Consider the following 26,560-nt stretch of genomic DNA (forward strand, 5'->3'; position numbering starts at 1 on the left):
GCCACGGGCTCTTTAAGACAACACATATTCAACTAATAAATGAAGATGCAGTATTAAGTACCTTGAAGTACAACATTAGTGCCACCATCTGCAACATTAGTGATAAATGTAATGCATCAATATTTCCCTCTGATCTGTAGTGGAGCACAAGTGATAGAACACAGGAATACATGGAGTGCAGTGGGCTACTTGAGAAAATTATTACCGTGTCTCCACGAACATGCGCCTCTAGATGCAAATTCTAAAAGGAAACGGATTGTGCACGGTTTCTGATGAAAGTAGAAGTTGTGTGTGCGGAGCCACGATGTCTGACGTGCCCACTAATATAAACTCAGTGTTTATGTCAATACTCGGGCTGGGTCTGTTGTTCTTACAGTAAAGCTCCCGTGACCTTATGATAAGGCTTCTAATAACAGCTGTTTCAGCCTGATGAGTTAAATGAAGGGCGGACTCCAGGCTCCTCAGAACCGGAACGACTTCCTTTTCGAGCAAGGATCGAACATCATACAGGCGAAGTGGCGAACTGGGATGCACCCAGTGACGGGCAGCAGCTGCACTGGTCCGATCCGGAGGTTTACCTGAGCACAGGTGAGTCCGACCGCAGGAAGCACCGCGCGTCAGCTGAAATCACTTTGACATCAGCCCTGAAGAAACTGCCGGTGGTAAGTGATTGCGTACATCTGGGCTACTCGATTACTGTACTTGGCTGCAGTTTGAAGTACTTGCTTTAGTGCTTCCATGTCCTGCTGCTTCATACTGTGACTCCCTGTGTACTTTTTACTGCACTACATGTACCTGATAACTTCAGTTCCTTCTCAGAATCAGATGAATCAAACCAAACCCAGTAGAACCATCAGACTCTATTGATCCCAGCAGGATGGAAAGTACTTCACAGTATAAGTATATGTCAGTGAACTCCAGCTTATTCATAGCTAATTCTGTTTACATTTTCAAAGTGGAGAGTGGAGAGTTTAGCACAAACCTAACCAGCTACTACACAGCATTTAGTGTTTACAGTCGATCTGTAGCTCAGATTCTTGATCTGCTGTAACCGGCCCCAGGTTTTTGTGCACCAGTGACCCTAGTTTGATTCCAGCTGCAGACCTTTGTTGCACCTTTTGCCTTTCTCTCTTTCTGCATTTTCTCTATCAAAAAGGCAAAAACTACTTCAGGACATTTAAAATTTTTCTTTTAAAAACAGACTATCAGCTGTGTTTTTCCACAAAATCTTTGAAATCGATACAAATGCTTTCAAGCACGTCAGTCTTTTTCTGGGTTCACAGAAGAATTCTGGACCTGTGAGTGTCTGAATATTGTTTATTTTGCTCCATGCCGCACATTCCCAGGGCATGTGCTGGACGTTCTGACCCTTTGTATCTGTAATTGGGATTACAATGCAAAATATCTGTAATGGCATCAATCACGCCTGTTCATCTTGAACTTCCCTGTAATCTCAAACTGCATGTGACCAGGAAACAGGACAGCTAGTAAATATTTCGGAGTGGAGAGGGACTTTTTAAAAAGCAGCTTTGTGATATTTAACTGAGTCCCAGCACCACGGTAATGCTCAGGTTCTCACCGTTTACACTCCGGTGGTTATTTTGGGAGAATATGATTAAGCAGAAATGTATTTAGAAACGGTCACAATGTAAGCACAACGTTTTGGCACAGAGACTCGGGGACAAGAAGCTTGTGGCCGTGCTTTGGTGGTGCACGGTGCCATGTGAATGTGCCTGTACTCTGCGTAAACATACACGATATGTCTGTGGATCTGCAGGAGGAGGTGAGAGAGGATGAGGAGAAGAGGGGAGCAGAGAGAGGACAATGCCACGCTCATCGGCATGGAAACAAACCCAGAGAACAACTACGGCAGCATCTCCATGGTACCAGCTGACTGTGTGTGAGACTGACTGATGACTGGAAACGGTTGAAGTCCTAGTTTGTCACAGCAGAACACACAACAGCTTATGAGTATGTTGTAATGAAACTAAACAAACCTCGTGTTCCCTGAAAGCTTCAAAGACTTCAGGATGCGTTTAGCCTAATTTAGCATAGAGGCTGCAAATGGGTGAAAACTGTTAGCAAGGCTCCATGGACAGTTAAAATCACAGTGACATTCTGGCATGAGCTCATTTTTACTGAAACTCACTGTTCGACTGTGGCTGCAGCAGGGAACGGGAAATGTGTGCCAAAGTCAGAGTGGTCGATGTTGGCTCCGTTTTTCCTCTAATCACCCTGTTTGTCTTTGGTGTCATTAAGAACAATGGAGACATGAAACCACAGGAAGTGTCAGATCTGCAAAATAAAACTTACTTATGAAGGAGTTGGCATCATGTTCTGCTGTTCTTTGTCAGGGCCACAACTTTTTCGTGATATTAAATCACAAATGGATGAATATAAATGGCTGGAATGCGTGAATGAGAACATGCACAAGGAGTTTGATTCTGAAGAAGTCTGACAGGTGAACGTGGAACTGAAATGTTTTACTCTGTTTATTATTTCCCAGAATGCAGCAGTTCAGCCTAGCAACAGGAATATGTTCAGTGATGGAGCGACTCGAGTCGGTGAGTAAAACACAGGTTGTGGTGCTGGGTCTGGATATTCTGAGGGAACAAGCAGGTGACTGGGGAGTCACCGTTTGACCTTGAAGACACCTGACCAGGAGAGACCGCTGCAGAGAGTCTGACACAAGAGTAAAAGGTCAAGTGGAGAGTCAGATTCCTTGTGAGAGATGGATACACCTGAGTGGAGTAGAACATCTGTCAGTGCTGTTTAGGTATTGGTGGGGAAGGAGGATTCAGAAGTCATCTCAGGACACTTTCCAGCATAAGGTCTAGACCTTACTATTAGTAATATCTAGAGGAAAAACCCAACAAACCCCCTTGAGGATGTTCCTAACATACATTGTGAACAGCTTCTAACATCTGGGCCTGTGACAGGAGCAGTTTTCCCTTTTCTTCTCATCAGAATGTTTTCATAAATATATTGAAAGTAACAGTGTAAGTCTCACGTAAATCCAACATCTAACAATCAGCAGCCCCCATGAACAGATGGCAGTGAGTGGTGCGAAGACGAGGTCTAATGAACAAGACAAATTAGTCACAATTAGGCTGACAACAGCAACAGTTTGAACAGTAGCACAGTCAGCAGTGGACGAAGTACTCAGATCCTTTGCTTAAATAAATGAAGTAGTACTACAGTGTAGAAATACTGCTGACATAACAGGTTTAAAATTTAAACCGGTAATTTCTTAAAAGGGTACATTTTTACTTTGCGCACAAATGAACAGATCACATGTGATGCCGACCTGACCAAGGTGCCGTATGTGCACACGGTTCAGTAGTATTCCCTGCACGTGCCACAGCCTTACTATGTGTTCATGTGGACACCAGCCTAAGTGATTAATGTGCCAGCGTTACAGCAGTAGTTGGAGCAGTACTGGTCTAACGTGATTGACTGGTAAACATTAGCTTGGTTCATCATGCACATTCAAAAACATTCACTTTGTTTACCTCCCTTCTTGTACTTATATTTATACTGCTGTTACCAAAGATGTCAGATCAGCAAAGACTTTGTTACACAAGATATGTAGGTCTACATGGTTGCTGTGTGCCGCTTGCACAGATCTGCCATTATATACGAACCTACAACACTATATTAAATGAGTTTTAATGCTCAGTTTGTTTTAAAAAGTGAACAAAAGGTGTTAAGTTAGGATGATTTTATCTCCTTGCTCAGTCTGAAGTCCATCTGATGAAACACTAACATCACCCCAGAACAGCCAATAGCAGAATGGTTTGAATACTGTGCTCCTATTGGGCAGACTTCGTCTTGGTGTGGGAGGAGGGTATGAGTGTTACCCCTGCCCACCTGGTGAAGAGGGAGGAGTTTCTGAACAGACTGACACTCTCTGGACTGCTGCATGAACAGGTGAGCAAAACCAACACAGCTGCAGACACAGGTCCAGTCATGTGAAGTCAAACAGGTGAGAACTGACCTGTGGCAGAGAAATTAAACACCTGCATTCAAAACTTTGTAGTCTCCTACAGAGCTCTGTGTCAAAATGCATCATGTGACTCAGCTGGAGCATATAAAGAGAGAAAAAGAAAGTACTCAGAATGAACCCCTGAGGGACTCCACAAGCAGTGTGATCAGTGGACGCTGAAGAGTTGCAGACTAATTCTGAAAATGTTGTGCTGCACATAAAAGTACTGATGAGTGCATGTTTGTCTCTACAGAAGGAAGTTCTCCAGGCAAAGAAGAAGATTTGTTTTGCCCTGCTTAGTGCTCCTTGGAGTGTCCTCTGCTATTTCGCTGAGGAGATCAGTCTGAGAGTCCCTCTGCAGGTGAAGCTCCTCCTCCTCCTCCTCAGAGGACACAGACACTAAAGTTCAGTCTACTTGTTTCATCAGGTGTTAAGTCTGGTTTTCCTCAAAGTCTCCTCATGGTTCAGAAAAAGCCACAGGGTAAGCAGAGACGCGAATCTGTTGGTATCCATGTTGACAGATGTTTCCCAATGAAGATGGAGAGCAGTGAGTTTTTCTATAGGTGTTGCACTCACTGATGTCACAAGGTGTACAGTGCCCCTGTGACATCACAAAGCACCCGAGGGCACTCTGATGGATTTCCTCTGTTCCACAGTGTTCTAAGGTTTAAAAGTCAGATAAGCTTATCATCAAAATGTGTTGATATACAAACACCAAAGAGACAATAAGTAGAAAAAATGAAAGGCACAGGCAGAGCATCACCTGGCAGCTGCTGCTTTGTGATTGGCTTGTTGTTCCATGACTGATAAAACAGCATCAAGTACTACAGGAAGTTTAAAAGCAGCTGAGATGTATGTATGTGTATATATATATATATATATATATATATATATATATATATATAAATAAACAGTTCATGAGTCGAGTCACAAATATTTTAAATCACTAAACAAACTAAATGGTTTAACTTCACATAACTGAAGAAAACTCAACGCAACTTACAGGCACGTGCACACCACTACACTTAGACTGCCATACTACGAGCTGCTCCACCTCAGCTGATTAAGTAGCTCCTGGTACCAATCAACCCTATGACATCCTTGATGACATCAGAGAGCGTACGAAATGAGGAAGTGATGAACCTAGTAAATACAATAAAACATTTAACACACAGATTAAGGCATTAGGAAACATACATGACTTAGCCTAGGGACAAGTGGAGTGTTCTCACCCACTTTGTCACACATCGTCTCCTTTGTCCCTAAATGTCTCTTCACCAGGCGCCTGGACACTGTGCTGAACATCACGTATCTGTAGTGAAGGTCGAAGGAACAGAAGCTGGTGAACACAGCCTCCAAGGCCTAAAACACTGCTGCAAACCCATTGGATTTTTTATGTATTAAACTTTCAATTTCAGTTTTATTTGTACCGATTCACAACAACAATCATCTCAGGGTTCTTTCCATAGTCAGGTAACCCTAACCCTAACCTGACAGTATTAGAGAGAGAGAAAACCCAACAAATCCCCCTTCAGCAGCACTTGGCCACAGTGGGGAGGAAAAAGTCCCTTTAAAGCTCCATTAACCAACTTCTCTCTCTACTTTGTGAGCTGGAAATAGTTTTGGTAGCGCAGCAGGTGTATCTGCAGTAACACAAGATAATTATACAAAGGAATGCAGTTTTCCCAGTGATATTGATACAGTAGTAATGTTCCCTCCACTATCTCATCGCGTTCATTGTCACATACTTGACACACACAATGTTATAAGTTAACCCTGGGTTCTATGAGAAACAAGAAATTTCATGTTTCATGAAGTTTCATGATAGTTGAACAAACTCCACATTTTCTAGTTTGTTGATGATGTAAATTTTAACAACTTATGGTCCAGTTTGTCATAACAGCTGCAGTGCATGTAGTGCTTTAGTGAGAAGTTCTTAAAATTTACGCCATCGCCCAACTGTTCCTCCCAGTTTGTCCTGATCAGAAGCTTCTCCATAAACGTCCACCACATGTGAAACATCCTGGTCTCTCCACTGACCCAGTCACTGTCGTCACTCTCCTCCATGTTTATTGTTACCAGTCTGTGAGGGGCCGACGCCAAATGATGATGACAGGCCGTGTGTGCAGAGGAGGAGATGTTAAAACGACCACATGGATTCTGATCTGACCGTTCTGACAGCGCTCACACAGTCAGAGGTCGGAGAGGAATCGGGTCTAGGGGCACATACGCAGGTGGCCCAGATCTGGTCTGAGGACAGCTGGTCTGTTCACACTGCTGTGGACACACCAGGTCTGATGCACTGGGAGGAAAATGCAGCTGGGATGAGGATGGGGCCAAAGACTCTGATCAAAGGTAAACTCTGAGTGGGTGGACATGAAGACTGGTCCCTCTGTCCCCCACTCAAACTCGTCCTCCCTGTGCTGGTCTCATCACAGTGCACCTTCTGTCCTCCTGCAGGTGGTCACCACTCCAGTCATCAACTGGTCTGAGCAGATCCTGTCCCAGCTGTCCCTCCACAGCCCTCTGTCCCAGGATGTCCCCAACCCCCCACCTGATTACTACACCTGTCAGTTCAGGACCAACAAGCTGCAAAGGTTCAGAGATGCACTGTCCTAGTGGTCTGACACACTGACCATGTTTGTATCCAGCTGGGGATCTTTGTTGCATGTCACTTCTCTTCTCTCTCTTCATTTCCTGGTCTGATTCAGTCTGGTTTCCAGCTGTGAGCTGTTTGCCCTGTTTCTGTCTGTAGGTTTCTGGGCAGTGACAACAAAGACACGTTCTTCAAGATGACTCAGAGACACCAAGTGGTGAGTTCAGAACCGGTGTGGACACTACCAGTTTACTTCTACATCTTTAAGAAAACATGTGGTGTGGTGAATCCAGGCATCCTGCAGACGAACAGCCACTGCTCACCTGGCCCACTGGTTCAGTGTGTCAGTCAGCTGAGCTATTTAGAGATACCTGATAATACAGACTTGGTAGTAAAACTAGAGTTTGACAGATCGGCTGTTGCCACTTGGAAATGTGACCCTTCACATGTGACGTGAACAAAGGTTCCACATTTGGAAATGAGGGGTTTTTTAACCACCTGCCATTAAAGCCAGGGTGGAAAATACCATAAGTACATTTATTTATATACTGCAGTTAAGTTCAGCTTTGAGGTACTTGTACTTTAGTTGAGTGTGTCCATGTTATGACACTTTTTGTGCTGTTTTTTGAAAATGTTTGACCTGTCTTTGGAGGCAGTTATAGTTTAGGAGGTAGAGTGGGTTGTCTCCTAAACGTAGGGCTTCTCCAGTCCACATGTCGAAGTGTCCTCGAGCAAGACACCAAACCCCAAGTTGCTCCTGGTGACATCACCCATGTGTGAACAGGAAATAAATAGCATGAAGCAGTTTGAGTGCATAGAAAGGTGCTATATAAGACCATTTACTCTGCTGCGAGAAGCTTCTTCAGTCCTTACATTTTTTATTTTGTTTATTTATTTTGGTTTGCCACAATAAAATCATGACACATGAACCAAACATCTTAAGTTTTAATGATCTAACAATCTCACTTAACAAACAAGTTCTGGGGACATGAATTCAGTGTCTGTCCCCTTGCTTTAAGAATCACACAGTGAGACTAATACACTATTTTAAAATCAGATGTGTTTGGAAATGTCCTGTCACTAAACTGGCATCAGCGTGACCCGCAGAAGTCACATCATGAGGTCCGGGTCCTGGTCTGTGTAGTCCACACAGGCTCCTCTGATTGGTTGACATAAACCCTCTGCTGTCCCAGATACCAGGATGTTTCAGTCAGCCGATGCTTTAGGCGGTGACACCTCCTTTTCAAACACCATCTACAAACACATATCCTCAAAAGCAAACACACACACACAGCTTCTCAGATAAGGACGTGAATCATTCAGTGATTTATGAAAGGGGCAGTACAGTGTGCACATTGGTGGAAGAAGTACTCAGGCCCTATACTTAAATAAAAGTAGCAGTACCACACAGTGAAAGTCCTCCACCACAAGTAGTAGAAGTCCTACATTTATATCCTGCTTAAGTAAAGTAAATATTGTCAGCAAAATGTATCTAAGGTATTGCAGGCAAAAGTCCCCATTGTGCAGGAAAACGGTATATGATGTTTTTGTATTAATATTACTGTTGTATGAACTGGACCTTTGCTCCTGTTGTTAAAGACTGGAACAATTTTAAGTACTGCATGTACTACGAAGAGCAGGAAGGATAATAAAAATTGTAACCTGAAAAGTAACTACAGCTGTCAGACAGAAGTAGTGCAGGAAAAAGTACAATATTTTCTCTAAGATGGAGTGGAGTAAAATTATAAAGTTGCAGAAAATGGAAATAAGCAAAGTAATAGTACCTCAAATTTGTAACTGGGTACTTATTTATGTTCCACTACTAAATTAAGTATTACAGTAAAAGTATTGTGATTCTCTCTGATCAGATTATTGATCCTGAATCAACAAAGCTTCACTGTTGGAGATGCTTTTACCTGCTGTCCCTGCAGTCGCATGGTTTAGTTCAGTGGTTCCCGACTCGGGGGTCGGCCCCTCCAAAGCAGTGCTGGGAACTACTTAGTTCTGTAATTATGTGCAGTTCTGAGGTACAGTACTTTACTTGAGTATTTCCATGTTCTGCTACTTTGGACTAGAACTTCAGCACATTTCAGAGAAAAATGTTGTACTTTTTACTGAGGTTGTCATTGAAATTGCAGTAATAATACTACATTAAATACCCTTTGTATATAAAACTACCATGATCAGATGTTATTTGTTTAAATCATCACTTTATTTAACAAACTTAATTTAGACAAAAATGTGTCTAGTAATTGTTCATTAAAACAATTTTAAAACTGAAAATCAAATGAGTAAAAGGCAACATTATCAAATCTTCATCTAAATAGTGAGGATGATGAGGGTGAGGACGGAGCTGTGGTTCAGCCCAGTGGGACATCTCAGGGAGACTGGAACCATCTGACAGAGTCCTTCAGGGCAGCGTCCCCTAGTAAACCTGATAGGCATTTAAAGGAGCAGTCCCACATTTAGTAAGTGACAGTAGCCAGTTTCTTCTCTGAGACAGGTCCAGGAAGTGGTCCGCCTAGCACAGCACAAAGACAGGAAGCAGGGAAATCTTAGCTCATTCAAAGCCTGTGAGCCCAACATTTCATTTTTTTCATAAGCACCATGAAAAGAAACCTTTAATGAGTCCTAGAAGTGTGCTTGTTTCAGTTTGCCAAGTGTCTCTGCAGGTGTATGAGATTCTGGCCAGGACCCCGTATGGTTCGGTGGACAAGGGGGAGGTAGGAATCAACCGATTGCTGAGTGAGAATGTCTTCACTGCTGCCTATCCGTTGCATGAGGTGAGCTCCTAACCCCAGAACCTCTGGTCTGCACCACCAACAAACCCTCACTCCTGTTTTCATGCAGACCTACATGCAGGTGCAGGGTGTGATAACCAGACCATCTGCTAACATCCACACTGTCTTTGCACTGAGTGACCATATCAAGGCTTTTGGTATCCAAACTGAACATTCACCTCATTCTGCTTTCATATTCTTGTTTGCAGGGTGGCTATCAGCCACCCACTCCGCCATTTCCCCCTGAGTCTTTAGGTTTGAGACAGATCCTGTATGTGTATTGGGCCCAGTGGTCCTGTTGGAGGCGCTACCAACCTCTGGATCACATCAGGGAGTACTTTGGAGAGAAGATAGCACTTTACTTTGCCTGGCTCGGTAACTATAGCAACAACACTGTTAACTACTACTGCCTCATTCTTAACTGTTTCAACACTGTGTCTGACTGGAGGTTTCCATAGTAACTGTGTCTGACCGGAGGTTTCCATAGTAACTGTGTCTGACCGGAGGTTTCCGTAGTAACTGTGTCTGACTATAGGTTTATACACTTGCTGGCTGTTACCTGCATCTGTCGTTGGGACCGTGATCTTCCTGGTTGGGTTCTGGCTCGTGGCCACTGATGTTCCAGCGTAAGTATAAAGTCTGTGACAACTGTAAAGTCAGCATGTTGTAACTGATCAGACCAGCAGCCTTCAGTCGATGATCACCTTTTGTGTCAGTGGTCTTCGGCTGGCCACTTTGTACAAAAACACAGACTGCAATCATGTGATGACCATCGATGTGGTGCTGCCAGAGCACACCAGAACTAAACCCTGCCACTTTTTCCCAAGAGAGGGAAAAATATATTTTCAGAATCCGGTTGAAATTTATAATGTTACATTTTTTGAGTGCTTGAACATCCGGTCATCAGTGTCCTGCAAGAGAACCAGTAGAACAAATGGAATGGCCTGAGTTCTGTTTTTGAAGTTTACGGTGTGGTGATTGATTCACAATGTTAACTCACATTAAGTAACATGCTAGTAAACATTCCACCTTAAAAGTGGCCAGTAGCTGTAGTAGCCTTGCTAGCTAATGCTAATTGATACAAATGGGAAAGCAGTGCGGGCTCCAGCAGTGAAAAGTAGCCAGTGTGTTACTGGTCCTGTCATAGTATATCAGTGTTACGGTCTTTCATTGACATGAATAAGGCTGTATCATTCACCCTCTGACAAATGGCCACCAATTCACATTGTTATTTCGCCACAATGGAGAATAAAGTCGGTCTAACATTTGATCGTGTAGGCAGTAGAGTGTGGATACCCAAACCAGGCCTGAAGGGACCTGCTGGGTTCAGACACAGAGGTCAAACCTTTGGCTAGAGAGCTGGAGCACTCAAATGTTTGCTTTGTTTAATCTGAAGATGCAAAACATGGTACAAGCTCAACTGCATAGGGTTCGTGCCAGGTTCAGATATTATATAATGTAAGATGTCGAATCCAGGTTGGGTTTGGACGCCATGCTCCAGTGGGCAGTTGACTGACTTTAAAGAATGTAGACTTGCCACAGCAGGAAAAGTGTATACATGGCTATTGAAACAAGCCACAACTTTACCATGCACATGTGCATGTGTGCTCCAGAACTTCAAACAACAGCAGTCCTCCTGATTACCTGTGGTATTCTGTATAATTTAATGATCTGCATGACATCACGAGTTAAACACTTCGTGACTTGTTGGTGGCCTGTGTTTGTGTGCCTGTGTGTAGGAAGGAGGTGTGTGACAGTGGAAACACCTTCATCATGTGTCCTCTCTGCAACATCTGCTCCTATTGGAACTACTCCAGCATCTGTGTCCCCTACAAGGTACCGGTCTCTCTGTCCGCCTGCCGGTCTCTCCGTCTGCTTTTCAGTGTCTCCGTCCGCCTCCCGGTCTCTCTGTCCGCCTGCCGGTCTCTCCGTCTGCTTTTTGGTCTCTCTGTCCGCCTGCCAGTGTCTCCGTCCGCCTGCCGGTCTCTCCGTCCGCCTGCCAGTCTCTCCGTCTGCTTTTCCGTTTTGGTCTCTCTGTCCGCCTGCCGGTCTCTCCGTCTGCTTTTCGGTGTCTCCGTCCGCCTCCCGGTCTCACCAACCTGCAGATGATTTCAATCTGCTAAATGCTGAACACCAAACAGAGCACCTGTTTCTCTCTGTGTAGGTGGGTCTCCTGTTTGATAATGGAGGGACATTGTTTCTCAGTGTCTTCATGTCTCTGTGGGCTGTCACCTTCCTGGAGTACTGGAAGAGAAGCTGTGCAGTTCTGTCTCACCGCTGGGACTGCTACGACTTTGAGGAGATAGAGGTACCTGCTGCACAACAACAACAACAGTATTTTAAATATTTGAAACTGTTATAAAAATTCTAAACTTAGCTGTTTTATAAGCTTTCAGTTGTATCCCACAACTTACTCAGCTTCAGCAGGGCCCAAGTAAGTAAAGCTTAAGACCATTAAATGGTGAGGTGATTTTGTGTGTTTGTGTCATTCACCACCAACCCCGTCCAGAGACCAGCAGCACCAGTGAATGTGGTGTCCTCACCATAATGTGTGTGAGTCCAGACCCTGGTCCAGCTCATCGCTCTGTGCCATAGACCTCCACTGTTGTCCACCAGCTATTAACCCCAGGTTTCCTCCTCAGGGAACATGGGAAGCCATCTGTTTCCAACAAACAGCTCGAACACGTTATTCTGTGCAGCGAGAAGCTGGTGGAGCAGTGTGAAATGTCTCCTATTAACAGTGACTAACCCTCCACAGGAGCGGCCTCGTCCAGAGTTCACAGCTATGGCGCCACTGACCATAAGGAACCCAGTGACCGGGGAAGAAGAACCTTACTTTCCTGAAAACAAACGATTAAAGAGAATTTTGTCTGGCTGCATGGCCATCATCACCATGGTGAGTCTGACCTCTGACCTGTAAACCTGTGACTTCCTGAGGGGTGACAGCAACAAGGTTGATTTGTGTCAACTGATTGTGATGTTACAGAGAGAAACTATTACCTGACTCTGTGTGTTGTTTGTTTCATTTTTGCACCTTATAGTAGTTGTTCTGCATCTGTTTGTGGTCATTTCTGTCCCTTTGTGGTCCATTTGCATCCTTTGGATGTACTGTAGTAATTTTGCATCTCTGTGGTTGTTTTGCTTTATTTGTGGTCATTTAGTGTCTCTTTGTGGACATCTGATTGGCTTTCAAACAAGAAATGTTGGCAGACATACAGAGGCTCCGGTCTGGAGGCCCTTTGCCTCTTTGGGCACATGTCCGCTAATCCTGTTAAGTAATCAGTCTGTGACAGGACAGGGAGAAAGGTTTAAAATCATTTATGAGGGACATAAGCAACATACTGTATGTGTACAGGTTGTGTTTGGGAAATAGCAGTTAAGTTGACCTTCCTTTTTGCAGATTGCTGTGGTGTTGATATTCCTCATGGGCGTCATTCTGTATCGCACCATCCTCAGCATCATCATCTTCAAGTCTAAAAAAAGATTCTACATCTTCTCTGTGAGTACAGCAAAACAACTTCAGTGTTCATTTACATGTTTGAAAGGTTTAATAGAAATATTAGAGACTCTGGGATACTTCCCTGAGGGACTCCAGGTTTCTGGTTTCACATTTCTCTTACTGTTTCTATATCTACCTGATATAAAAACTGTGCTTTGTGTGCAGGCTGATAAGATAGCCAGTTTTACAGGATCACTGTTGAATCTGCTGGTCATCCTCATGTTGTCCAGAGTTTACACTGCACTGGCACGTGTCCTTACCCGCTGGGGTGAGTCACACCTTCATCCCCACACTCCTCATCTGCAGTTTTAGCCTTTTAAGACGTTTCTGTCATGTTTTAGTGAATGTGTTATTTAAACAGATTACACCAGATAATATGGTTTGTGACAAACTGAACTTATAACACACTTTGTCTTGTTCGTTCTGTGATCATTTTGTTGACAAATTTAATTCAGTGTTTTTGGGTTTTATGTGAGTTTTGGGGGCTGTTTAACCTACAGGTTTTTAAAAATTCTGGCAGTTTATATACATTTAACAAGCTCATTAGGCAACCTAATTATTAGTAAAAGTTACCAACAGACAACCTGTACGGAAGAGTATTAGGGCCACTGCATAATTTTTTTTTTTTTTTAATTCTGACTTTATTCTCAGAATTCTGACTTTAATCTCAGAATTCTACGGAAGAGTATTAGGGCCACTGCATACATTTCTTTTTAAATTCTGACTTTAAAGTCAGACTTCTGACTTTAATCTCAGAATTCTGAGAATAAAGTCAGACTTTGAATTCTGACTTTATTTTCAGAATTTTAAAAAAATGTATGCAGTGGCCCTAATACTCTTCCGTACAACCTGAAATTAACCAAAAACACTTCTATTTTTATGAATGTTGTTTTCAGGCATTGTTTCAATTTTTGGTCACTTTGTCGGAATTTAACTCAAAGACCTCAATAATAACCTACAGTACAGCTGAAGTGATTTGATTTGATTTATTCTTTCAAGCATATACAACAGTTGATATAACAACAAACATTTTTACACACAATCCAATATCAATTTGCTTATACCTAGTACATGCTTGAATGGAGTAGGAAGAAGTCAGACTTATCCAGTCCTACCCCATGACATCATCTTACCATCATTGGTTTGCAAGCAATAAATGATTCACTTCTACACACACACATATTATACTAAAAAAGAATATAACAGTGTTAACATTACAAAATATACACCACACCCACAACTGTCCATGTAATTAATCATTGAGCCTGTTCTCGCATATATCTTGATTGACACATACCTTTATATTTACGTTTAAACTCATCAATTCTATTACTATTTTTTATGTCCACACTTAAATTATTCCATAGTTTTACCCCACTTATGGAAATACAAAATCTTTTTTTTGGTTGTACGTACAGCATTAATTTTTAAATTTAACTGACCCCTTAAATTGTATCCCCCTTCCCTTTCATTAAATAGTTTTTGAATTCCACCAGGTAATAAATTGTTCCTGGCTTTATACATAAACACAGCAGTCTTATATCCCACTAAATCAAAACATTTTAACAATTTAGACTGGATAAAAGCTCCATTGGTGTGATCCCTGTACCCCATCTTATGCACAATTCTTATCACTCTTTTTTGTAATATATACAATGGTTGAAGTGAGCTTTTGTATGTGTTTCCCCAGTTTTCAACGCCATACTCTAAGTATGGTAAAATCAATGAAGAATACAAAATGCGTAATGCTTTCCCATCCAAAATATATCTAACCCTTGCCAATATCAATATATTTTTTGCTATTTTGTGCTGAACATATCTGATATGAGATTTCCAGGAGAATTTGTCATCAACTATGACACCTAGAAATTTAATTTCATGTACTCGTTCTATATTAGCTCCCCCAATATTCAGTTGAAATTCATTGTCTAATCTGCAATTCTCAAATACCATGAATTTAGTTTGATCCAAATTCAGAGATACTATATTACTATCACACCATTTCTTTATCTTCTCAAGTTCCTGTGAAACCAGTCCAGAGAGTTGCTGTAGGTTTTCACCCGATGCCCATATGGTAGTGTCATCAGCAAACAAAACCACTTTCACTAAATCAGAAACCTTGCATATATCACTAATGTATAATATAAATAATTTAGGTCCCAAAACAGAACCCTGAGGCACTCCACACACAATATCCAGCTCACTCGATTGGTATTCACCCAACTTCACAAATTGACGCCTCTGTGATACGTGCGATCATTTAATGAAAGACTAAAACATCAAGAACTTCATGAGACAGATGTTATGGCAGGACTGTATTTGGATGTGTAGGTGTATCAGGTGGCAGGTGGCTGTCAAATGATGCTGAACACTTCTCTCTGGGTTTCTGTCAGAGATGCATCGCACACAGACCAAATATGAAGATATGTTCATCCTCAAAGTTTTCATCTTCGAGTTCATCAACTTCTACTCGTCTCCAATTTACATCGCCTTCTTCAAAGGCAGGTGAGGGCTGCTGCGGCCAATCGGAACAGGCCTCTTGTGTTCATCTGCAGAGGCCTGTTTTAATTACATAATACCAAATTGATATTTATTTTATCTTTCTTCCTTATTTTTTCTTCTTTTCATCCTGTCTTTTTTGCTTCTTTCTTCTGCCTTGTATGCATTTGTGTCATGGTTTCTGAATAGGGATAAAAGGCGGACAGGCAATATAGGTAAAGATGACTTGGTCTCACAGGCAGGTAACAGGTAGATGGTAAGAGCCAGAGTCCAAAGTATAACAACATAAGAGACACACCAAGGATCATTGGGAAATGGGTTTGTGTAACTACTGAGGGAGCTGATGAGGAAAAAGGGAAAAGGAGACAGAGTGGGTGTGGTGAACCAGGTGAGCTGGGAAACACTGAGGCATCTGGTGGATGGATGGAGGACAGCTAAAAACCAGTTAAACATATGGGTCAGTTATACCAAACTTTGTATGTACAGACGTTTACTTTAGGTTCTAGCGGAGATGTCAGAGTTTCAGAAGAGCTCAACAGGATGATCTGTGTGTAAGATGAAGATTTGACATGGTAATTTCCATCTGATAGATGGCTACAGACATAAAAGCATTATACTGCTTTGAAGAAGAGCTGTAACAACAGGATACACATATGACAGTCAGAGGAATAGGGTCATTTTTTTCAATGTTTCAATAGTGAAATTTAACAGCTGTTTGTGTGTCTATTCAGGTTTGTTGGTTACCCTGGAAACTACAGCACTCTGTTTGGGGTTCGCAATGAAGACGTGAGTGTCACTATGTGCTACTGATGGGAATTGCTATAAAATTATTTAGAGGGTCGATTTCTCCCAAAATAAACAAAAAAAAGATCAAAACCCTTAGTCATTGCTGTTACCCAGAAAATCATGTCATAAATTAATGATGAAGTAAAAGAATGACCTGATTTCTAAATTACACAAATGCATGTTCTGTACATTGATGCGTGTTGCTCGCGTCCAACAGGCTGATTTCATCTGCTAATGGATCGTTTTATTATTTATATTTATTTTTTGGTGAAATTATGCAACAACAACATAAACTAACAAAAACAAACCCCTCATATTCCTGACTGTGTGTGACAGTGTGGAGCAGGCGGGTGCCTTATTGAACTGGCTCAGGAGATGCTGGTCATCATGGTGGGAAAACAGCTGATCGGTAACATCCAGGAGTTCGCTGTCCCGTAAATAACAAACACACATATAACACACAAATACTGAGCGGGAACAAGATACCTCAGGTGAACAGAAGCCCCTCACAAGTACCAGTACAATAAGACATTATTGTCATGTGCACACAATGTGATAAATTCTGACAAGAGATGGTAACTTGTGAAAATGAGATAAGATGCAGGAACAAGATAATGCATCCAAACACAATAACTTGTGAGAAGATAATATCACAGAATTGTCACAGACACTGGGAGAAGCACCTGGTCACCAGTTCAAACTTCCGGTCAATGTTGTCATTCCGTCATTTTGTTGTCTGCACCAATGTATGTACTTGGGTATGGGAGCAGGTAGTATTCTGTGAACAGATCAATCACCTGTGCAAATAAATAAACCGTGACAATAACAGGACCTCAAGATACCACAGTATTCTGTGACAATAACAGGACCTCAAGATACCAACTTGTGTCCATGACATAATCATATGAGAGGATGAAAATATAACTTGTGAGAGATAATGATAATGTCAGTAATATCTCAAGAGAAACAAGTTCCGAGAATAATTTGTGAGAAAGAGACACTTATTTAGACCAAGATAATAACATGAGAGAACAAGGCAGAATTTGTGAGAATGGGATTGAAACTTTGGATAATGTCTGACAACAAGATACCAACCACTGAGTACAATATACTAATTTAGGGACAAGATGAGAACTTTTCTGAACAAGATAATACAAAACCATGTAGACTCATACAGTAAAACATTAGTGCATTTCAGCTCTTCTGAACTGAACTGAAGGCTCAGTATTCAACAGGAAGCTGAAGTCGTGGTGGCAGAGGAGGAAGATGAATACTCGGCTGAAGGAGGATGAAGTCAAGGAGGCTCATATGGAGGAGCAGCAGGAGGAAGGGGTCTCTCCCTGGGAGGCAGACTACCAGCTGCTAGAATGCGAGGGACTGTTCAGCGAGTACCTGGAGATGGGTGAGTCAAGTCCCATTGGTTGATTTAAACCTCTGGGGCTGGGGGGATGTGTGGTGTTTGTGTTTGGTCCCTGTAAATCCCCCTCATTCTCCTCAGTGATTCAGTTTGGTTTCATCACCATCTTTGTGGCGGCGTGTCCTCTTGCTCCTCTCTTCGCTCTCATTAATAACTGGGTTGAGATGCGATTGGATGCTCAGAAGTTTGTGACTGAATATCGCCGCCCTGTGGCGGAGCGAGGTCAAGACATTGGCATCTGGTTCTCCATCCTGCAGTTCATCACCCACACGGCTGTCCTCAGCAACGTAAGACTCTGAGATCCTGTAGGTCTGTCTTTGTGAGGGCCCGTTCCTCAAAGAGCTGCCTGACAATCTGAACTTTTCCAACCTGTGTTTTAGGCATTCCTCATAGCATTCACCTCGTCCATTGTACCTCGTCTGTATTATCGCTATACCAGAGACAGCACACTGACCGGCTTTATCAACTTCACTCTGGCAACATCGCCCCACAGCTACAGCCAGGAACACCAGAACACCACCTGCAGGTAGGCAGCATCACTGCAGGGGTATGTGCCGCTGATGTTGCCAGTGTTGCTGAGAAGTAGAACACGGACATAAATCTCTGGTCTGTTAATTCTTGTTTGTTGTTCTCTGTAGGTATCTGGGATTCAGGGATAAAAATGGTGAATATCTGCCAGAGTACTATCACCTCCTTGCCATACAACTGAGTTTCATCATCATCTTTGAGGTCAGTGTCTCCTTTGTTCACTTAAAGAAAACCCCTCAAATGTATAAAGTTAGTAGCGTTAGCTAGCTAACAGTAAATGTGTCAGTCCAGCAGCATGCGCTGGTTACTGCTGATGTGACACAAAGCACTAACATTACACAAATCTCCAATTACTCCTAAAAGAATGCTGCATCTGAATCCAGTCTGAGTCCTCTGGCTGCTTTTAACCCTCTCCATGTCAAACAGCCAAACCCATGTTAACCCTGGTTGTTGCTCTTTCTTTGTCCCACTGTCTCTGTGCTAAAGACGCCACCTCTTCACTGTGGCAGCTGCTGGTTCAGACCTTTAGACTCCCACAGGCTAAAGGTCGGATGGGGGGGAACGACACCATGTCCTGTCCCACTGAACCTGGGGTTTATCAAACTGTGGGGGAAATCTGAGTTGATGCAGCTTTAAGCAACAGGACTTTGACTTGTAGTGGAGTATTTTTACAATGTGGTATTAGTACTTCTCTAGTAAAGGACCTGAATCCTTCATCCACCACTGCTGCTAGCCTAATTATTGTAAGGGAACAAAGTAGCAGGTTTGTGTTCTGGTGAGGCTCTGCTGTGACTTGATGAAGGCTTGTCCTGGCTTTCTTCCTCAGCATGTGGTCTTCCTCATTGGATTTCTGATCAACATGATGGTTCCTGACATCCCAGAGGAGGTGGAGGTGAAGATGAAGAGGGAGCGCTACATGGCTAAACAGGCACTGGCTGAGAACCAGGTACACCAAAATGAATCAAAGTTGACAGATTTTCAACTGACACATATTTTTGTCTGTTTTATGTTGTTGTACTTTGATGTAATGTCAACTGTATCTTGTTGTATTTCTGTACAGTTCCTTTAGCACACACAGTTAAAGTTGCATTGTTGTGTTTTGTGCTTCCAGTCTTTGATGAATACCATAATTCCTGATGATATGGAGTCCCCTTCTAGCAGCATACGATGGCGTGGATCTAGACCCTCACCCTCACAGAGCAACTCCCCCCCATCAAATCTGGAGGAGATCCCTGAGGAAACCGACACACCAGGAAGCTGCTGAGATGAAGCACACATGCCCTCTGCTGCATGTCATCCTTTACCTCAGTGTCCACATCTACATGACTGAGCTTCTGTTTTTGATCAATCTCACTGACCGCTCTAAAAACCACTGGGAGATCTACAAGAACTGTGACCTTTAAGGTCTGAGGAGAACTTTGCAAGACCTACGTCAATGTAAATCTAGACGTACATTGTCAGATCTATAAGAACTATGAGTTGTAATTCTGGAGCTCAGTTGAATTAATTGATCCACATGAATTGATGCGAGTTGAGGTGGCCAATATGCATACATATTCCTGTTAGAGGATCAGGAATGATGTACTGTTAGAAGGTAGAATTACAAACTGTAGTTTGGTAAGCTGCAGCCCCTTGAAAACAAAAAGGTCTTGTGTTACACTGTTCAGTGAGTACAGTGTATACAGGGATACTACAGCTCAACACTGCAGCAGAGTGTAATGTGATATAGGAACATTTGAGACATGTACAGTTTTTGACTCGCATGAAACTTATCAATGGTTCTTTGAGCTAAAAAGTATGATATCAATGCCTAATGTCTCAATTCACCAGCAATCTCAAGAGTAAAAATCAACTACTGTCACCCCACTCTTATGTCACACCTGGGCAGTGTTGTCTAAGAGAGAACCATGTTGTTTACATGAAATTTAATGCTGTTATAACAATGCTAGATAAACAAAGTTACCACCATCCAACCCACTACTCACAGGAAATGTGGCTAAAAAGGTTTCACACAAATTCTCTGGTACATTCTGACTGTTCATCAGTATTACTAACCCGAACACTTAACCTGTTTCTGCTGTTCGGCCTGTAATACAAGCTACTGTTAGCCACATTATTACATTGCAGCTAATGTGGCTAGGTTAAACAGGCTAACTTCATAAACAAGCAGTAAAATATTTTAAAATAGCAACACTTAAAGCATAAGGATGTGAGTTAGACTCACTGACTGTTGCAATAACCAAAATGGATCTGAGTGGGAGGAGAATCTATGACATGAATTGCTGCATCATTTCATATCATGTCATAAAGAGAGACAAATCTGAACAGCATGCTTGATCAGGGGCTTTTTACAAAAGTGGAAAAAGCAAAACAGACAGGGACTTCTCGTTTCTCACGTTTTGTGTGTCTCTACACACCAGAGATCCATGTGAATGTCAGAAAATGCTCTAAAAGTGAATTTTGCATAATATGTAACCTTTAATAGCAATCTGAATTTAGAATTAATATGGTGCCCATGTGACATTTTAGGGGGCTTTAATTTTTAAATTCTACATCAGAATGCCCTGATAATTTCTGGGTCATCATTCAGCTCTATAAGGACTGAGTTGAGTGCTTCACATCCTTCCCAGCTTTGTTAGAATTCTTGTATTATTTCAAGGTCACACAGAAGTCTGTGCAGGAGCTGTGGCTCAGGAAGTAGAGCAGTCATTTTCCAGGTCAGCAGTTCAATTCCCGTTCTCCCCAGTCCACATGTTGAAGTGTCTTTGGGCAAGGCACTGAACCCCAAGTTGCTCCCAATGGTCAGAGCATGGACAGCACCACCATTGGGGTACTAATAAAAGTGATTGTCATGACTGTTGATCTTACAGACATCATGTTGGACCTCTATGCATTTAGCACAGTAGTAGATCTTGTACAAGGCGAGCCACGGGAAAGTAGCCTGCCTCTGGCAATAGTATGAACGAGCAAGTGAATTGTTTTGGGGGTGGGTTACTTTTCCGTGGCCCACCCTGTAGATGTCTAGTAGAGGTCGTGTAGAACTCAAAAGAGATCTTATCGATCTAATGGATTGTGTCGACACACCCGACAAGATATCTGCTAGACATCTAGAATACAAGAGCTGGGTTGAAATCTTGCATGTCAGTAAAGAAATTTGCAATAGCCTAGATCTCCTCAAGAGCTACTAGACTATACAGAATCTACAAGTGCTAAATTTTTCGACATCCTTACAAAGCACCCTGTAAGAGGAAAGATCTTACCATAATGGTGAGACATTTTCCACAACTTCTCTCAAACTAAACAGAAGCTTTACAAGGGCCAAGAGATATCTACACGTACTGCACGATCTCAAGAGCTCAGCAGGGTCTGGATACTGGATTCTTGATTTAGCTGACTTCAAAAAGCTGTATGAGACCCATAAAACAACAGAGCATAAAGTAGTCATACAAGAGAAGTAAATGAGACCCTCTCATATAGACCTCTACAGGACCTATATGAGCCCTTCAAAAAGCCCTAAAGAGATCCCAAAGCTCTACAGATGCACTAAGTGACTAGGGCGGCAGGAAATCCTTCACAGTGATACTCAGTCAGATCTGTTTATTTTCTATGAATCTGACATGTGTTTTTAATATATTATTGTCCTTGTATAGAGATATTGGTAGAGAAAATATATAAAACACTAACTGCCATGATAGAGTTTGCTGTTGATTTTTGTTTTGTCTAAACTTGATAAATACTATGCGACTTTCCTTTGCAAACTATCCCAAGTGGCTGGGGCAGAAAACATGAAGGCTTTCTTCCTCATGTCTATCCAAACAATGGGGACAGACAGAAGATTATAGAATATAAATATACTAATATCAGAATCAGAATACGCTTTACTGGCCAGGTGTGTTGAACACAGAAGGAATCTGACTCCTGTGCAGTAGTTTTCAATGTGCATGTACAGTGTTCTTCCTTAAGGAAGCAAATAAACCGAGAGCAAGAAATGGAAAAGAATGTGCAAAAAGAAGTACTTATAAAATACATGTTTATATAAACATTTGTATGTATATCTTCATGATACAATTATAGTTGTACATATTTTAACAGATATCTTGTTAATAAATTAATGTTGACACTTCCTGGAAAATACACTATATGATGTAAATACAGGAGTCTGATGTTTGTGTTTGTTACTTCATCTTAATCAGATTATACTGGAAGCTGCTGCTGTTTGTGTTGGTGAAATAGTAGCCTTCCCATGTATCTTACCTGTTGAGGCTTTAAGTTGTTATATTTTATATGTATCCATATCTTTTCCTCTTGTCTCCATTATGCAGAGGATAATTTAGTGTCACTTCCACAAAAACAATTAATTTCTTTTTATTAAGACTCTTTTGATTTGGAGAGTTTTCACTATTAAATTAAATAGCCTTTTGGGTAAGAGCAATGATTGACAATATGTGTAGCAAATTATATTTGTTACTATAATTTGGTATTTGGACTGCATCATTGTCATTAAATCAATTTGACCATATTCATTTAAAATAGGCTGGACCCTCCCTGGTAGGCTAGTGGCTATGGTGCAGCGCTCTCGCTGCTGCGGCCCGGGTTCGAATCAGGGCTGCGTCAGGAAGGGCATCCGGCGTTAAACACGTGCCAAATGTCAACATGCGAGTCGTCAGTGTGACGATTCGCTCTGGCGACCCCTAAACGGGAAAAGCCGAAAGTAACAACTTTAAAATAGGCTATCATACTGTATGCTGATGCAGATATTCTGGATTAAAACCTCTATTTAAAAAAAATTTTAATTTTAAACTCGGTCTGTAACACTTGTAGACTTATTTACCATCAGATAATTTTTAACAAAATAAGTTTTGTGTGTTTATTTATTTATTTTAATCATAAATACTCCTGCTCCCTTTCTTTTTATACATAGTGTTTTCTTATCACCGGATAGTAAAATTTACATAGAATGTATTAATTCACCAACCTATTTTCTTTTTTAATTATTAAAAAGGGTAAACAATGAAACTATTTTGTCAGCATGCCGGTTATCCCGGTCGGGCGCTCTGCGGCCAGCTGAATCCGTTCTGCGTGTGACGTGAAGGACCTCCTCTTCCGACACACAGCAGCAGTAATGGCGGACTTCGACAGCTACGATGAACGGGATCGGGCCTACGGTAGCTTTGGCGGCGGTAGAGGGTGAGTCTAAGCTCCGTACACTAACTCAACTGTGTACCTCAGTCACAAACTTCGGCCGAACTGTCGACGTGCTTTCCCATGCTGTCCACTCAGAGTCTCTGTGCAAAGCGGTCAGGCCTCGAAGCTCGTTGCCCCGGCGCCTGCTGAGCGGACCGGGCAAGAGTGAGCGGAGGACGTTTAGAGCGACTGGGAAACACCGCGGTCCAGGAGCTAACAGGCTAACTGTTAGCAGGTGGCTAGTTGCGTACAATGTAATAAACGCACTCGTGGCGGGGATAGTCCCGCAGCTTGGTAGTAAAATAAGAGTAATTTTTTAAGTCTATGTTATAACGAGCTGGTAACGGTGCGAGGCGGGAAGGAAGGCCTAAGCAGATGGAGGTGGTGGCGGAGCTGTAGCTGCAGGCTGCCCGCATGGCAGCATCATCTGTCCGCAGCTACACATTTCACCCACGTAGTAACCAAACACGAGGCTGTGTATCGATCAGGACGATTGGGTATTGGCACATTATGATCTGTGTAATTATTATTATCAGGTTAGCGACTGTTCTGTGGCCTGTCGTTGAACGTGTTTATTAGTTGATATTTGATGAATGAAAATCTTACTTTTTTCCAGGATGTCTGCAAGAACTCTGTAAGAAGCAATACATGCTTCACGTAGTTTTTGTTTTCCTCCGCAGTCGCTTTATTTGTTTAAACACTGACTTGGATGTTTTGTTAAAAGTCCTGGATCTAGTATATTGATATTCGGTGAAACGATTTATCACGGCCATTATCAATTAATTTCCTCCTATTAATTGTTTGGTAAAGGTCTGAACTGCAAAACAATGAGAACTATGTGTCTCACAGTCCGACGAGATGCCTTCAGCCATCTCGTTTTGCCTGCTAGACAGTACAGAATCCAAAAACATTCAGTTCACTGTGATGTAAAATAGGAAACCTGAAAGAATGGAGGAAGAGACAGAGAATGAGACGAGGTTTGGATTTGATATCACCAAAGTTGTTGCAGAATAATTTTCTGTTGGTTGATTTGTTGTTCAGGACCAAAAAGGCTTCAGTTTCTCTTCAGCAGCAGAAATGGAGGGTTATTTTATTAGCTAACCTGTAGAGGATTTTAAACCTGACGGGACACATTAAGATTGACAGAATAGACGACACTTCTGCAGCTTTAATACTTACTTTTAAAGACTTTTTTTTAGCCTTTTCCTTTGTTGTGATAATTACTTTAATTGTGATAGTTGTGTATAATTACAGTAATTTACTCCCCCTTGCCTCTAATAACAACTCAGTATAATCAGACTTGGATGTGACAAAGGATGCTTTGGAAACAGCTGCACTTTAAAGGAGTCGCTGAGTCGTATGAGGTGATGTCTGCTGATGTCTTGTTTTGTCCGATCGACAGTCTCCTGTAATGTGTGATGGGGAAAAGTAGAAAATCGCTGAGGAAACACGTTTTTCTGTCTGGTTGTTTCAGTGCTGCAAAAATTCCAAAACTAAATCATGTCTGGTTTGATTCATTGAGTGAGAGGCTCAGATTTTGAGGTGCCAACATGAACCACTATGTTACATGCTTGTGCATAATCACTGCTGTTGCTCCATTCTCTTCCAGGAAAAGTCTACAGGCACAAATGTTTTGTTAGTAATAAACCAGGAGCAGTACCCACATGATGTATGTCGTAGGCATATAAAAGTGAAACCATGCAAAAATAACCAGGTTTTTAGTCAGTCGTTTTCTTTTAATCAGAGATGGAAAGTAACTCGGTATTTTCACTGAAGTCCTGTACTTAAGTACAGTTCTGAGGTATCTGTACCTTATTTGAGTATTTTCATTCTCTGTTCCTTCATACTTTGACTTCACTACATCTCAGAGGCAATTATTGTACTTTTTACATTACTACATATATTTTATAACTTTAGTCACTTTTTAGAACCAATTTAACACAAAGACACAGTATAATTACAAGACCTTGTTGATCTATGGTGGAAAATGCACAAGTTATCCAGCAGTCATTCAAACTAGCTCCCCCTTTACCAGCTGCAACATTAAATGTGATGTACACAATACTGCATCTGTAATTATAATCCAATACTATGATATACAAGAATGTGAAATGTGCCATTCTGTATAATGAGTACCTTTACTTTTAGTACTTTAAATATGTTTTGATGCTAACGATCCATTGTACTTAAATAACATGTTGAATGAAAGACTCTCGCTTGTATTTTTACACAGTGCTATTATTATTTTAATGTTGAGTACTCCTGAGTACTTGTTGTGCCACTGTTGGTGTATATTCATTTCACTCACTCTGGGGGACCATACACTTCATGTTTGATATGAAACACAATAAGAGCTTAAGTGATCATTGATTAATCAATTGACAAAAATTTTTTAAAAATAGTAATCAGCTCTTTTGGTAAATCAGCAATTTATCAGACAAAAGTAGATCAAATGTGCTGCAGTTTTTGTGGTGTCCGTCTGAACAGTCTCAGATTTTCTCTGGTTTACAGTAAACTGAAGATTTTTGTTGGTTGGACAAAACAAGATGTGGAGATATTTTTGACTGTTGTATGCACCGTTCAGTTAATGCTTTAGTAAAGAAATAGTCTGCAGATTAGATGATAACGCGCAGAATCGTCGGCTGTGTCAGAGCTTGATTGACTCCTCTGAGCCTGGCTGAGGACTGTAGCCCAACGTCTCTGTTAGATGTTAGGCTGGAAGGGCTGTAAACACTGACGAAGACAAAGCCATGGCTAACTTGGTTTGCTTTCAGTTGACCTACTGCAGGTGCAGGGTTTCCCTCTGTCTGTCCTCGGCCCTGAGATCAGAATCAGAATCTGCTTTATTGGCCAGGTGTGTTGGACACACAAGGAATTTGACTCTGGTACAGCAGCTCTGTGTGTATGTACATATCCTTATGTAAGACAGTAGCAAAGGGCAAGTAAACAATATAACAATATAAGGCTGAGAGAACAAAGCATGGAAGTAATGAGCATACAAACAAAGGAATGTGCGTTAGGAAACAAGATAAAAATAAAAATAGAGACCTAATGTACAATGTATATTTACAGGTATTGCACTTAGGGTTATTGTCCAGTCGTACTGTCTTGGGTTAAGTGTTAATCAGGGTGACGGCTCGGGGGAACAAACTGAGATGCTTGCTGTCGGCTGTTCTGCCTCATCTCCCTTCTTGGTTGGAAGAAGAACCTGCAGAGGGCTGTACGCTGCAGTTCGATTGATTGATCTGCTTTACTGCGCAAACACAGCCAAGTCAGATTTTATTAA

General features: G+C 41.8%; 2 protein-coding genes across 4 annotated transcripts in view; both read left to right on the top strand.

Annotated features, from left to right (window-relative positions):
• The first annotated feature begins 200 nt into the window (after window positions 1-200).
• ano7 (anoctamin 7) lies at window positions 201-22,066 on the top strand. The gene is made up of 24 exons (XM_020586481.1): window positions 201-588; window positions 1,778-1,883; window positions 2,507-2,564; window positions 3,824-3,930; window positions 4,239-4,346; window positions 6,446-6,582; window positions 6,741-6,798; window positions 9,254-9,364; window positions 9,571-9,736; window positions 9,897-9,987; window positions 11,101-11,197; window positions 11,526-11,669; window positions 12,120-12,257; window positions 12,762-12,860; window positions 13,026-13,128; window positions 15,254-15,365; window positions 16,091-16,145; window positions 16,482-16,579; window positions 17,381-17,547; window positions 17,644-17,849; window positions 17,943-18,088; window positions 18,201-18,291; window positions 18,917-19,036; window positions 19,202-22,066. The coding sequence occupies exons 2-24, from the start codon at window positions 1,794-1,796 to the stop codon at window positions 19,352-19,354; spliced, it is 2,655 nt and encodes an 884-aa protein (XP_020442137.1). The 5' UTR covers window positions 201-588; window positions 1,778-1,793; the 3' UTR covers window positions 19,355-22,066.
• Window positions 22,067-23,122: 1,056 nt separating this feature from the next.
• Window positions 23,123-26,560, top strand: part of eif4h (eukaryotic translation initiation factor 4h) — a 13,525-nt gene continuing 10,087 nt past the window's right edge. For all 3 annotated transcript variants that reach the window (XM_020586482.1, XM_020586484.1, XM_020586483.1), the window contains exon 1: window positions 23,123-23,277. In XM_020586482.1, coding sequence (XP_020442138.1) covers window positions 23,213-23,277 — 65 coding nt within the window. In that variant the 5' untranslated portion in view covers window positions 23,123-23,212. The remainder of the gene's footprint in view (window positions 23,278-26,560) is intronic.

The sequence above is a fragment of the Monopterus albus genome, unplaced genomic scaffold, assembly GCF_001952655.1.
Source record: "Monopterus albus unplaced genomic scaffold, M_albus_1.0 scaffold410.1, whole genome shotgun sequence".
Lineage (NCBI taxonomy): Eukaryota > Metazoa > Chordata > Actinopteri > Synbranchiformes > Synbranchidae > Monopterus > Monopterus albus.

Coding starts and splice junctions, on each gene's coding strand:
- ano7 (XM_020586481.1), top strand. CDS start 1,794: ATGAGGAGAAGAGGGGAGCAGAGAGAGGACAATGCCACGCTCATCGGC. Junction 16,580..17,380: donor ATCCAGGAGTTCGCTGTCCC/GTAAATAACAAA, acceptor AGTATTCAACAG/GAAGCTGAAGTCGTGGTGGC. Junction 18,292..18,916: donor GTTTCATCATCATCTTTGAG/GTCAGTGTCTCC, acceptor TTTCTTCCTCAG/CATGTGGTCTTCCTCATTGG.